Genomic DNA, 15,564 nt, shown 5'->3' on the forward strand with positions numbered 1-15,564 from the left:
GTAGCAGTTGCTGGCGACCCCGCTAATGCACCCGTTGCACTTCGGTCCGTCGGCCAGAGTTGGACCACCATCGAGAAAACAGCCCCCAGCTTCTTCGCTATGCCGAGCGAGGCAGCAGCAGGCAGCCAACTTGTCGCTCCAGGACAGCCGCATCATTGAACGCTGACAGGATATGACAGGTACCATGCGTCCATTCATGTTTGGCTGTTTGCCTGACTGGCTGGCTGTATGGATGTATCATCAACTGATTGATCAAATCAATGCCCAGGTGTCAGGTTTGGCGTTGCGGCCTCCACCCTGGGATTTTGATTCCTGCAGATTAGGCGCCTACGCCTGGGCTACACGGGCTACACGCATGGATTTCTGGATCTGATGCCGGCCATCCCTGCATCCCAAGGTTGGGGCCAAGGGTCAGCAAGGGTCATACCGTCTCTGGGCCTTGCTCAGCCTGTACGTACCCAGCCCGCTAGGAAGGCAGCTCTGGCCAGTAGTGGCGCGTTCCCCTCAGCACGCCCAAGACCCGAGCCCAGGCTGGCCAGTCAGGCCCAAACCTGCTCCTGCTCCCTCTCCACTCCTTCCACACTCACCCACATACCAGAAACCCTTCCCTCAAATGGAGGGGGTCACGCACGCACGGGAACAACCTGCAACAGTCAATCCTCCTCCTCCCTTGTTGTTGACAACTTCTCGGCTTTTTAGGTAGACTTGTTCTTCTGCTCCCGGCCAGACCAGACCAGATATCATTCATTCGTTGTCTTTCTTGTTGTATCGCTTTCTCGAATCATACATACATCATCGGCATCGCTAGACTGACCCGATTTATTGACCTGACACTCTGACACTTCCTACCGACCGACCGGATCGTGTTAGCTGAGCCTGATTGGCCTTGGCAGTCACCACGCAGAAACGCCCTTCTGCGGACAACCGATCATAATCTACGTCACAAACAATAATATATATATTGCTTCGGCTGTCGTACAACAACAAGCACTTGATCTGTCTCTGTCGATCTTGTAAAGCGGTTGCCCAGTTTCGCCGACAGGATTGCTGCACACAACTTCGCTTCGGACCTACTGGAGAACAAACACCCCGAGTCTCCGATCACACCCAGCGACGCCTGCACCTGGAGTTGGGCAAACAACAGCAATCAGAGTACCCCGAACTCTGGACCTGTATCTCTGCGCAACTCTTCCTCGACGCCTCGGTGCCTAGCTGTTGCCCCTGCAGCTTTCGAGTCGCCTGTACAACGGTGCAACAATGTCTGAACAAGGGAACTCTGGATCGGGGTCCCAACCTGTAATTGAACCCTTTCGTTCCCTCCACAATGTCCCTCCTGCCACCCTTCTTTGTTTTCGCACACACGCACTGGTGCCCAAGGACGAGAGATCCTGCAGCGCCGATAGATCTTTGAGTCACAGAATGCTAACAGCTCTCTCTTCACAATGAAGGCCTCGATCCCGACGCTCGAAACTCCTACCCCGCCGACCCTCTCTAATACCAGCAGTCCCGTCCCCCTCATGTCGTCGCCAGCTCCTCTGCTCAGGCCTGCCCTCGGCGGCGGACGTCCGGGCGGAGGGCGGACACCGAGATTGGGCCTCGCCATTCCCCCATCGCCAAATGCCAAACCAGTGGGCGCCGCGCAAAGCACTCGCCCGGCATTGCCGACGCTTCACCTCGCCACGCCTATGGGCAGCACAATAGTACCTTCCGAGCAGCCCCCGCGGCAATTCGGTATTCAGCCGGGACAATCAGCAAGCGGAGGCAGTGAGAGCAGCGCGGCACACTCGAGATCAGGCAGCTTTGGTCCCATGGATGGCCGTGCCAGTAACCCTACATCAGCAGGATCTCAATTCTCTGCCTTGTCCTTTGCATCACAGTACGGCATCGGTGGATCGCGGCCACAAGGAACGCCTGATCCCGTATCGGCTGTTGGTTCGATATATTCGGAGAGGAGCGAGGGCGGCATTGGTATGGAGCGCGATGGCAGCATGCACGGCTTGGAAGCCCAATTCGATAAACTCACAATCGAAAAGGCTCGGACTGCCGATGTCGAGGACCTAGACGACGATGGCTGGCGAATTGCAAGCCTGGAGAAGAGAATCGTCGAGCTGGGTAGCCTAGGCGAGGGTGCGGGAGGTGCGGTCACCCGATGCAAGCTGACAGGCGGAAAGACAGTATTTGCTCTGAAGGTCATCACGACCAACCCCGACCCGGATGTGAAGAAACAAATTGTGCGCGAGATCAACTTCAACAAGGAATGCGCCTCGGAACATATCTGCCGCTATTACGGCGCCTTTGTTGACCCGGCTACTGCGACAATTTCCATCTCCATGGAATTTTGCGAGGGCGGATCTCTCGACAGCATATATAAGGAGGTCAAACGCCTGGGCGGCCGTACCGGCGAAAAGGTACTTGGCAAAATTGCCGAAGGCGTCCTAGCCGGCTTGACGTATCTCCACTCCAAGAAGATTATCCACCGAGACATCAAGCCTAGCAACATTTTGATCTGCCGGAACGGCGACGTGAAACTCTGCGATTTCGGTGTTTCCGGAGATTTCGGTACCAAGGGAGAGGCCAATACCTTCATTGGAACTAGTTACTACATGGCTCCTGAGCGTATCACGGGTCAAAGCTACACCATTACTAGCGACGTATGGTCCACAGGAGTTACGCTATTGGAAGTGGCTCAGCATCGCTTCCCGTTCCCTGCCGATGGTACTGAGATGCAGCCCAAGGCCGGTCTAATCGACCTGCTCACATATATCGTACGGCAACCAATTCCCAAGCTCAAGGATGAGCCCGACGCCAATATTCTCTGGAGCGACAGCTTCAAATACTTTATTGAGTGCTGGTAAGTACTACGTCGTAGCTCATTTACAAGCGACGCACGCTAACCCTATCTTGCAGTCTCGAAAAGGAGCCCACGCGTCGGGCTAGCCCGTGGAGAATGCTCGAGCATCCTTGGATGCTAGACATGAAGACGAAGCGCGTCAACATGGAGAAATACCTCTCCCAAGTATGGGGTTGGGATAATAAGGAGAAGTCCTAGATGAGCCATTCGGTCTATTCTTCCACAACATCATCTACTACGGCAGCCGTACGGCATACTTTTCCGAGTAAAACACGACATCATTATGATCAGCGATCGATCATTCTATTAACTGGATACCCGCAGGTGTCACATCACCTCTGGCCCTGAAGTATGTAAAGCGGGATTATTGGCTTGTTATGTTTGGATATACGATGCCATCACTGCTGGAGGAGTACAGTTTCGCAAATCAAGACTGAATGCCAATCAAGTCACATGACACCGCAGATGGATACATTCTACTGATACGACTGAATGTGCTGCGAAAGTACAGCTTCACGTGTCAATGTATGGGACGTGGAGGGGGCCACAAGCTTATCAAATCTGGCGTTCTAGGGTACTGAAATAATGGAAGCGGTTGGGATGTATTCTGGTTCAACTGCAGGAGGGCCTATCCTCTCTTGGCCAGATCGAGTCGAAAACAATATAGAGCGTGTTTCTACTCTAACCTAGCGCCTTCTTGCCTTCCCTTGTGATGCGATGCTGGTTTTCCCATGTTTTGAGATGGACTGGTGGACCTACTACAGGCCGTGGGCAGACCAATGCAAGGAATGCTCTTCACCTTGTGCTGCTTCCGAAGCTTCTTGGGGTCATTCCATGCATGAGATTGACCCTTTGGGGCTCAGGGATGTGCCACCTGCATCCGGCACCAATGAGGGGAATGGATGGATGTCGACTTTTCTTGATTGCTTATTCCCGTCAGATCAAAGAAGGGGGCGCGGGGTGGATTGCATGCAGTCCTGCATGCATGGAGCAGCCATCCTCTTGATGATCATCAATTTTCTTCTTCCGCTACTATTACTTCGCCATTGTCTGATAAGATCCCGGGTTCAATCGATTGAGGGGAGATTACTTGCTTAGAGAGAAGTGAGCGAGCCCCCCAATGAGATTGAAGTCGGTGCTGGGAGCTGCAGGGCAATCGGGGACGCGCCAACATGCAGCACGACCTACCTGCGTCGAGTGAGCTGCACCACAACCTACTCCTCTCTCTCGGCGACCCCGAACCCCTGAGCCCTCTCCCTTGCATTTGGGGCGGCGGCACCCATCTCACACACACACACACACACACACACACTGAAGCTCTCTCAGCCTTAGGCGATTGATTGCCCCCACGATGCGTGGACCGATTGAATGCGTGTCTTAGCCTGTTACCCTCCTTACCGATCCGGCCCCCAATTCGACCGAGGGGGCAGTCAGACACACGAGAAAAGGCTACTCACACCTCGCATTCTTAAACCCATTCAAGACGTTACGGCCACGCGGCAAACACTGGTATGCATTCCTTACTTTTTTTTCTTTCTCCTTTGGGGACGTGGCAGGTCAGGGGAGGCGGGGAAAGAGGGAGGGTGGTGAGGGGAAGGGGGAGATTGGGGGCGGTATGCATTGCAGAGGAGACGGCTGCGTTTGGGGGCCGAATCTGCAATCCAAGATTCCACTGCCTATGGTTGCGTAGGTATATACCCAAGAGGCGAGGCCGGGAACCCCAAATTTCATACGAGTGAACTGCGTGATGTCGTATGTGCTGGGCGTTCTTGGCGTAGGTCGGTAATTATATTACAGACTGGGAGGAGTGTATTGAAGCTCGGATAATAACGACAAGCCAGTCAAATTAGGTGACATTCTATAAGATAGACTGATAGTAAGTGAATGAGTGAGAATGGGCCTGGTTCAGCGTATACCTCAATTGAATGAGAAAGGCAGCACGTGCGTAGTCAAGCGTTCAATACATAGTACGGAAGTAGCACAATACATGGAGCTTTTATGCGCCATTGGAAGAGAATAAAGTACCGAATGTTGGGTATCCAAGTCACATCACCTTGAGCCCCCCCTGTTGTGGTATTCAGGGGCCATGATCGCTGTCGCTTCTCTTATTTACCCCATCTCCTCCACCCAAGCTCTGGGGACATATTGTGGCTCAGGGTGCTCGATAAAATGCCATAACTCTCCCGCGAACGTGTCTGTAGGTTCTGACATCTAGATCTCCCAATCTGGCATCCAGGGGCCAAAAGGCGTTAGCAGACAACGGATTCGCACCTTCGCTTGAGGCGGATTTTGGTAGAATAACGATACGGGAGTATAGCCGTAACTTATGACGAAAAACGATTTATAGTATATTTAATATAAAGCTCCGTAAAGTCCTTAGCAAAATCGAACTACGTAAGCTACCGCTTGCTTTTAGACTTGGCATACATCGGCTGTACTGCCAATATTCGTTGTTTACCCCCTATCCAGGGGTTTCCCTTTCTCTCGATTTCCACTCCATAACTTCGGGACCACTGGATTCTATCGCTGGAATTGTACCAAACAGATGCTCAATACACGATCAATGGCATCCTGGAAGCGAGTCGTTACCCTTCTTGCCGTCTTCCTCATCCCTGCAACACGAGCCGGCGAGTTCCTGGCACCATGGACTGCGGGGCCCCAACAAGGACTATTCAAACAATAAGCTACTCGTATTCGGTGACGCAATGGGCGAAGAATGGAGCCTGAACAATTCAGGAGGGCGCTGAGAGCTGGAACTGTGGCAAGACAGCCGTCCAGGAGGCAGAATGGGTGGCCTGTCTGCCCAAATTGAGAGTGAGTAGCAAACTGGCCTTACTACACCATATCTACTTGGCTGATGCAGTATCAAGATGATATCCGAGGCTCAATGTATGACTGTACAGTCTCGACCGACGGCCTCGACCTTTCGTTCATCAGTGTATATTACTCACAGGTATCCAACGGACTGGATACCGCCACCACGCACTACAACATCACCAGCAAAGAGCCAGCAGAAACCGCCGATGGTCTATCGGCTCCCAGCAACTCATGGTCTTCGAAAAGCTCATCGTCTCGGAGCGACCCACCGGAACCGAGCAGCTCATCGGCGGCACCGACGGCGACTGTTTGGTACACGGCGACGGCAGAGCCCAATGTCGGCGACAAGCCTCTCCTGACAGGTACCGTGCTCGGCATCCTATTCGGGTTCGTGACGGCCCTGGTTTTCTTAATGGCGGGAGTGTGGCGGGCGTCCCGAATCTGGAAAAAGGAAAGACCGAAAGGAGGCAACACAGCGACTGCGGGCCCGCACTCGTCAGTGGGCAGCATTGGCGCGGATGGTGACAACAACAACAGCAACAACAAGAGGACTTTTGGCACCGAGGTGGGAGGTAACCGTCTCAACGAAGCGGAAGCGAAACCTTATGTGACTCCTGTTCACGAAGTGGATGGTAGGCATGTGTACCCACGACAAGTCGAAATACCAAGCCCTGGATAGGATAGAAGCCAAAAGAGTTATGCCATGCCTCGGAAGAAACGAAACGGAAACGAATGGCCCGCGAACGAAACAGGAGAGGTACAGTCAAGAGCAGCACCTTCCATTATACAGGTATACAAACCACCACAAAATGAAGAGCGATTGCGCTCCCACGGTTGGTAACAGTTTGGGTGGATTAAGATGCAACCCCTACTTGGCTGCCCCCCCTCTGATTGACCCCTCCTGATTTCAGATGATTCTAGAGCCCCTGAGCAACAACAACAGTATATAAAGGGGTTAAATCTTACTCGTCTCCCAATTGAAGTAGATTAATCTCTTTCTTTTTTTTTCCTCTTTTCACTATTACTAACATGACTAAAGAAGCACGCATTGCGCAGGCGGTCCAGGCCGTGCTGGCCGGCGGAAGCATCAACCGTGCGGCCAAAGACCACAACATCAACAGGGGCACCCTTCGCAACCGACTTAGGGGTTAACTTTCGAAAAAAGAGAAGTATAAGGCCTTTCAGCTCTTCACCCTTGCCGAAGAGACCTTTTTAGCCAAATAGGCCCTTTTCCAGGTTAGCCTAGGCTACGTATTAACGCATCGGTTATTTCGCATATATACTCAGCGCATCCTCCTTACAAAAAAGGTCGATTACCTTATCGGCAAGCGATGGGTACACCGTTTTCTAAGACGTTATCCGGCCCTTAGGACCGTGCGTGTTAAAGCGATGGATTTTCGGCGCTTCGTATACACATTAAACGGGGCCGTGCGAGGGTTTTTTAATCGGCTTAACACTGTTATTATTAATAGTATACCCGCTCGATTTAAATTTAACGCCGATAAAGTAAAAACTGCGATAACAATAAGGGAAGGTATTATAATAATCGGACCTGCCGCTTATTAAAGTTTAATACGGAACGACTCGGTTAATCGTAAGTAGGTAATTATTTTAAAGTATATTAATACTATTAATAATACTTTACCGCCTTTAATTATATTTAAAAGCTAATCGGTTTAGTAATAATAATTCCTTTAAAAAAAGAACGAAATTAACTATAAATATAAGGATTAACGTAATCCACGGTTTAATTAAATACACGGTTTAATTAAATACTTTCTAAGGCCTCGTATAACGAAATATAAATTAATTTTATTATAATATATTTCATATATTAAAATTAATCGGAATCCTTTTTTTAAATATTTTTATATTATTTTAATAAGTGCGCGTATTATACCCGGGCTCCTTATAAATTTTATAGCGTCGCGGGCGCGTTTTAAGCCTTTTCGTATAATTATTATTTCGGCGCGATTTATCCTATAATTGTTTATTAATATCCTTTTAAAACTATAGGTTTTCTTTAATTTATATACGAAGTAATCCTTTATCTTATAGCCGTTTTTTTTTTTCGTACGGCGGCGCCGGTTAAGTATCTTATTTACCTCTCGTAGTACGGTTATTTTACTTTTTAAAAAAGCGAGCCGATATATTATCTACGTTATACTTTTCGTAATTTAATTAAGTTTAATTAAAATCGACGTCGGAGAACTATTTTAATACCGTATAATACGGTTTCGAACGTATTCGGTTTAAAATTAAGCCTTAATCGGGTTATTTAAGGTTTTTAATTCTTAAAGAATAAGTAAGCCGGAAAACGTCCCCGGAAATATTAAAGTACGTAACTTTATATTTAATTATAAAATAATATATTCCGGATCGTACGGAACGAGTCCTGTTCCTCGAAAACCTCCTTATATATTTAAAACGGTAAAAATCGCTTAGAACGTTTTTAAAAACGCTAGTAAGAAGTCCTCTTTTAAAATATAGGTAATATACGCCCGTATAAAACCTTTTTTTTTTTTCCGTACGCTTTTTTTAACGTACGAAAATAGCCGACATTAAAAAGTTAGAGTTTATACGACGAATAAAAAGGTATATAGAGTATAATAATCGAATTCTTTTTATAGTAAAGCTCGAAAACTATCGAGTAATAACTTTTATAGCCGTTAAGAATTAATAGGCGGTAAGTATTTTTTATATAAAACTTCGTATATTTATCGAAGTATTAAATTTAGTCCTCGCTTTTTTTATTCGTGGTCCAGTTATTTTTAGTAATTACGATTAACGTGGTTTACCACTACGCGACGTATATTACTTGGCGACGCACTTTAATTTAATTCTAATATAATTAAACTTTAACGCGTAATATTTCTATAATTATAATGCTTAATTAATCCTAAAAAGATCGGATAGTTTTAATAATTTAAGCGATACGAAACGGACCGAATTAAATAAGCTAAAGAGTAGTAATAAAAGCTTATAATATACCCGAATTAATTTTATGCTATCGAATTTACGGCCGAACTTTAAAACGCGAAATCCGACCGAAACAACGTAAAATAAATCTAATTAAAGAAAAGGTATTTTATAAATATATAATTAATTTAAATATTTAAAGGATGCCTCCCGATTTCGCTAGTATAAAAATATGGCTAATCTTTTTACCGCGTCGCGCGGCGGCGACCGCGTCGGTAAATATTAAATTAAACGCTTTATTAACCGTAACCCGGACTTAAAAATTAAAATAAATCGTCGATATAATTATTAAAAGGTTTTTTACGAAAGTTTTAAAATTATTTTTACTTAGTTTACGTTAGTCGTAAATATAAAAGCGAAATACGGGATCGTTAACGAAAATATTAAAATTTTAACGAAACCGGTTTTATAATAAGTATAATCGGGTTAATATTCGTCGTAATACGCGCCGAGCAGCGTAAAAAAGCGAAGTCGGTTTAATTTAATAATCGGGAATAGGTAACGGCGATTAAATATATTAATTTGTAAAGCTAGTATATTCCGCTATTTTTAATCGTTTAAAGTTAATATTACCTCGCGAACTAGTCTCGCGAAACCGATTTACCGGGCGATTAGGTAATTAAGCCGATTTTTAATAATTAAATTAATAATAAAATAAGCTTAGACTAGATTAAGTATTTTAATAAATATATTAGATTATAAACGAAAGGTTATTACCGTTTTTTAATTCTCGACGGCCACGAAAGCTATATTTCGGCCGAATTCGAGGTATATTACTAAGATAACGATATTATTACTATTAGTATACCTCCTTATTTATCGCATTTACTTTAATTTTTTAATATAGTACTTTATTCGTTTTTAAAGCGTACTTATTCGAAAAAAATCGAGCTATTTATTAAAGCTTTTATAAACTATATTATTAAGCTCGAATTCTTTATCGCCTTTAAAACCGCGTATTTTACTATTTTTACGAAAATTAATATTAAATTTAAATTTAGTGTATTTAGTTTAATATTTTATAACCTTAACGAAGTAATTAATAAATTAAATATACGTTTCCGGACGCTTATATTTAACCTATTCCGTTTAAGGACGATTAGTACTTACAACCTTTAAACGCTGTTTAACCTTTAATAAATAATTAAATATTTTATTTATATTAAAAAAAGTGTTTACCTATTAAAAAAGCTCTCCGACACCGATTTTAAATACGGTAAACTAAATAGCGAAAAATATAACTAAAATAGCTTATAAAATAACCCTTATACGTAATAAAATATATATATTAAAAGAAGCTAATTTAACACTTTTTAAGCGCCGGAGAACTAAAAAATCGCGAATTTAGCTTAAAAAAGCCCTTATTATTAAGGAATTTTAGTAGCTATAAAACGAAAAGGTAAAAAGGAAGCGTTTAGCGCCCGATAAAAGTAAAAATAGGGGTTCGTTAAAGTGAAAGGCGACCGGTAAAAGACGCTGTAGTATTTACGGCGAAATAGGTTATAATACGTAAATATATAAAAAAGATATAAAATTAAGCGAGGAATTAAATAGCGAGTAATTTTAATTAATTTTAAGCGTTATAATTAAATTAATTTATATAAAAAAGTCGAGAAGTAAAAAAAGTGCGTTGCTAAGTGATATACGTCGCGTACTAGTAAACCACGTTACTTAGTTTTTCGGTAATAATAATATAGTGCGTTAACCTGTGCGCTGGTTAGTGTGGAGACCCCACACTAGCCCCACCACCCTATTATTAAAACCGATCTGCCGTATTAGCCCTAGCTCGATTTTCTCTTTCCTTTTCTCTTCGTCGTAAATTCTATTTATTTTAAGACTTATTTACAGCTTCGTTTTATAAAGACTTAATTGCGTAATTATTTGCGACCGCCCTTTTTATTATTTAATAGTATAATATTTTACTTAATTATTCGAATTAATTAATATTACTCTCGCCGCCGTGCGATAAAAATAAGTATTAATTAATTAACGCTAAATTTCTTAATATTTAACGACTTATTTTAATATAAACGCGTTATAATACGTAATAAGAATAACCGCGCCTTTTAAGCGAAAGCTAAGTAATATATACGTTTTAATTAAAACGCTTTCGTAAAGCCTATTAATAAACTTAATATTACGGCTCTAAATACTAAAATAAGCCCTCGGCCTCTAACGGGCCGACTACTATGCTTAGCGCTGCGCACGGACGCTCGGAAAGCGCCTTTTCCCGAAAACCTTTATTCTTAATTCTTTATTTTATAGCTCTTCGAGTTACGTTTTCGTTATATAATTATCGATACTTAAGAAATTATAATAATAAAATTAACGCTGCTTTATTTATTTTAATATTTAATTACTGCCCGTAATATTACGTAGCTTTTTTTATAAATATCGCGACCCTCGCCGCGATAATTATTTAACTTAATGTCCTTATAAACGCCCGTATTTTTAATGCGTTTAAAAACGTAGTTACGTTTAATCTAGAGGCTTAGTTCTAATATAATTTCGGTTTTTATAATTACGTTAATAAGCTAAAAATCGAGCTAAACTCGGCGAAATCTTAACTCGTAAACACGTAAGCTTAACTCGCGGATACGCAGGTTCGATTTATTTAAAAATAAGTTATCGTAACCTATTAAAAAAAGCTTACCGGAATAAGTTGTTTTTAAAAAACGAGCTTATTAAATAATTACGTATAAAAAAGGCGTTAACCTTTTTCGCCGCTATTTTTATTATAATTACTTTTTCGACTACTTTTACTTTAAACGCTTTTATACTCGTTTTCGTTACCCCCCGCCGATATTAATTTATTTATAGGCTTAATACCGGGATTATATACGCCGCTTATTATTCGCCGTTTCGAATTTTTTATTAAAAGTAAAAAGCTTTTTAACTTAATAAAGTTCGATAAGTCCCGTTAAAACCTCCGTCGCTTCTTCGCTTAAATATACGGTAAAATAACTTAAAACGAAGACCGTTTTTTAACCTTTACGTCCCGCTTAGTATATATAGCCGGCCGTTTAAAAAGCCGGGTTTACGATTTAATTTTACCCCGTGTTTATAAAAACGTTCTTAATTTCCCCGATTACGCCGACTTTTTAAAATATATCGAAACCGTTTTTAGCGATTTTAACCGAGTTTAAAACGCCCGTAACCGATTATACTAATACCGTTAAAAAAACTAAAATTTTAACGTATACTACGCGGAGTTTTAACGTTTCGTATTCGAAAAAAAAATGCCCTTCGAAGCTTTTTAACCGTTATTATTTTAAAATATATCGTAAAAACTATAAAATATACTGCTTTATAACCCCGCGCTTACTCGAAAATATACTTAGTACGTTAAGTATTTATAGTTCTTAAATAACCGCTTTTATTAATATAAATAATAAGCCGCGAAAAAATAGTCCGTTCGCGCCCTTAGCTCGGTTCCGTTTAATACTATCCGTACTCCGCTCGTATTTAAACTAGTTCGCCGCCCGTCCTCGTTTTCGTCTCGGGTTTCTTTTACCGTTTTAATATTTAAAAATAACCCTATAAACTTTAATTATACCTATAAAAACGAACGATATAAATAAAGAGAATGTTTTCGTTATAGCGAAAAAAGCTACTTAATGTTTAATTACTCGCTACTTAATACTCGTTTTTAATCCCGACTTCGATTTATTAAAACCACTAGCCCTTTATTAAAACTTATTCGTCTTACCACTCGTCTCCTTGCCTAGTCCTTTAGCCCGACCTTAAACACTTAGAATTCGATAAATAGAATAAGCTTAATATAAATCGTTATTAAGCTCGTATTATACGTACCCCTCGAAATTAAACGCTCCGAATTTCCGAAGCCGCGGTACGAAGCCAGTCCGTATAAAAAAAGCCGGGCTACGCTTAAACTTTTTAATCTTACTTATTACTTTAAAATTAAATAAAAAACTATTATTAACGTAACGTGGTTTATTACTACGCGACGCATATCACTTAGCGACGCACCTTTTTCATTTCTTAACCTTTTTATATAGATTAATTTAATTATAACGCTTAAAATCAATTAAAATTACTCGTTATCCGATTCCTCGCTTAATTTTATATCTTTTTTATATATTCGCGTATTATAACCTATTTCGCTATAAATATTACAGCGCTTTTTACCGGTCGCCCTCCGTTTCGACGAACCTTTATTTTTATTTTTATCGGGCGCTAAACGCTTCTTTTTTTACCTTTTTATTTTATAATTACTAAGATTTTTTAATAATAAGGGCTTTTTTAAACTAAACTCGCGATTTTTTAATTTTTCGGCGTTTAAAAAGTGCTAAATTAACCTTTTTAATATATATATTTTATCGCGTATAAAGGTTATTTTATAAGCTATTTTAGTTATACCCTTTACTATTTAGTTTACCGTATTTAAAATCGGCGTCGAAGAGCTTTTTTAATAGGTAAACACCCTTTTTTAATATAAGTAGAGTGCTTAGTTATTTATTAGGGGTTAAACGGCGTTTAAAGGTCGTAGGTACTAGCCGTCCCTAAATAAAATAGGTTAAGTGTAAGCGTTCGGAAACGCATATTTAGCTTATTAATTACTTTATTAAGGTTATAAAGTATTAAACTAAATACGCTAAATCTAAATTTAATATTAACTTCCGTAAAAATAGTAAAATACGCGGCTTTAAAAGTAATAAAGAATTCGAGCTTAATAATATAGTTTATAAAAACTTTAATAAATAGCTCGATTTTTTCGAATAAACACGTTTTAAAAATAAATAAAGTACTATATTAAAAGGTTAAAATAAATGCGATGAATAAGGAAATATACTAATAGTAATAATATCGTTATCTTGGTAATATACCTCGAATTTAACCGAAATATAGCTCTTATAGTTATCGAGAATTAAAAAGCGGTAATAACCTTTCGTTTATAATTTAATATATTTATTAAAATACTTAATTTAATTTAAGCTTATCTCGTTATTAATCTAATTATTAAAAATCGGCTTAATCACTTAATTACTTAGTAAATCAGTTTCGCGGGACTAATTCGCGAAGTAATATTAACTTTAAACGATTAAAAATAGCGGAATATATTAGCTTTACGAATTAATATATTTAATCGCCGTTACTTATTCCCGATTATTAAATTAAACCGACTTCGCTTTTTTACGCCGCTCGGCGCGTATTACGACGAATATTAACCCGATTATACTTATTATAAAACCGGTTTCGTTAAAATTTTAATATTTTCGTTAACGATCCCGTATTTCGCTTTTATATTTATAACCAACGTAAACTAAGTAAAAATAATTTTAAAATTCTCGTAAAAAACCTTTTAATAATTATACCGACGATTTATTTTAATTTTTAAGTCCGGGTTACGGTTAATAAAGCGTTTAACTTAATATTTACCGACGCGGTCGCCGCCGCGCGACGCGGTAAAAAAGATTAGCCATATTTTTTATACCAGCGAAATCGGGAGGCATCCTTTAAATATTTAAATTAATTATATATTTATAAAATACCTCTTTTTTAATTAAATTTATTTTACGTCGTTTCGGTCGGATTTCGCGTTTTAAAATTCGGCCGTAGATTCGATAGCGTAAAATTAATTCGGGTATATTATAAACTTTTATTGTTACTTTTTAGCTTATTTAATTCGGTTCGTTTCGTATCGTTTAAATTATTAAAACTATCCGATTTTTTTAGGATTAATTAAATATTATAGTTATAAAAATATTACGCGTTAAAGTTTAATTATATTAGAATTAAATTAAGGTGCGTCGCTAAGTAATATACGTCGCGTAGTGGTAAACCACGTTATATTATAACCGATATTAACGCTAACGGCATAAAGTTCGTAAACTAAAATTAAGCCGACCATTACAATTTACCCTTAAATAAATTATCGAACCCTATTAAACTAATAACCTTTAACGGCTCGAATTATAGCTTCGGCGCCGTTACTTATTATATTACCGTTAACTTAATTATTAAAGACTATATTAAAACCGTAAAGCTATTCGTTACTTAGCTCGCGCATTACCTTATAATACTAGGCCTACCTTAATTAAAAAAGCACGACCCGAAGATCGGGTTTTTCGGACATACTTTTACTTTTAATAGCGATTATTACCGGAAATATTATAATACGCCAAAGAATCCGGCGAAAATTAAAGCGATATACGACGTACCGTTAAAAAACCGCCTAATAAACCTGCCCGCTCGACTTAAAAAATTAAAATATATAAATATTGCGAAAATATCCCTCCGCGCTTATTAATTATATTAGCGACGCGATTACTGTATATTTATAATTATATTAAAAAAAATCGACTAGCTATTAAAAAAGAGGAGCTTTTAAACCCGTATCGACTATCCCTTTTAAACTATTTAATTATACCGACGTATTCTCGCCGTAAAAGGCGAAAAACTTACCGTTACACCGTAATTACGATTACCGTATTTAATTCGTATAAAAAAACTCCGCTTTTTAAATTATTATACCCGATATCGAGGAATAAGCTAACCGCGTTAAGAGAATAATTAAACGAAAACCTATAAAAAGAGTTTATACGCCTTAGCTTTTCCCTTACCGCGTCCCCCGTCTTATTCGTTAAAAAGGCTAATAAAGACCTTCGATTTTATATTAATTACCGAGGGTTAAATAATATTACCGTTAAAGACCGTTACCCGCTATTTTTAATTAAAAAGTTATTAAATAATTTAAAAAAAATAAAATATTTTACGAAATTAAATATTATTGCCGTTTTTAACGTTATACGTATAAAATAAGAATAAAAGTACCTAACCGCTTTTTATACACAGTTTAGCTTATTTAAAAGTTTAGTTATACCGTTCGGCTTAACGGGCGCACCGTTAATATTTTAAAGGTTTATAAACGATACCCTAAGGTTTTATTTAAACTA

At 40.1% G+C, this 15,564-nt stretch overlaps 2 protein-coding genes across 2 annotated transcripts; both read left to right on the top strand.

Annotated features, from left to right (window-relative positions):
- Positions 1–1,442: 1,442 nt before the first annotated feature.
- PG986_014740 (uncharacterized protein) lies at positions 1,443–3,049 on the top strand (the record flags this gene model as incomplete). The annotated part of the gene is made up of 2 exons (XM_066850962.1): positions 1,443–2,851; positions 2,908–3,049. 2 exons carry the CDS (start codon positions 1,443–1,445, stop codon positions 3,047–3,049), a joined length of 1,551 nt encoding a protein of 516 aa, XP_066693200.1.
- Positions 3,050–5,637: 2,588 nt separating this feature from the next.
- On the top strand, positions 5,638–6,347 carry PG986_014741 (uncharacterized protein; the record flags this gene model as incomplete). The annotated part of the gene is made up of 2 exons (XM_066850963.1): positions 5,638–5,665; positions 5,755–6,347. 2 exons carry the CDS (start codon positions 5,638–5,640, stop codon positions 6,345–6,347), a joined length of 621 nt encoding a protein of 206 aa, XP_066693201.1.
- Positions 6,348–15,564: the final 9,217 nt, after the last annotated feature.

This window comes from Apiospora aurea (genome assembly GCF_038362705.1).
Source record: "Apiospora aurea strain CBS 24483 chromosome Unknown utg000010l_segment0_segment0, whole genome shotgun sequence".
NCBI lineage: Eukaryota > Fungi > Ascomycota > Sordariomycetes > Amphisphaeriales > Apiosporaceae > Apiospora > Apiospora aurea.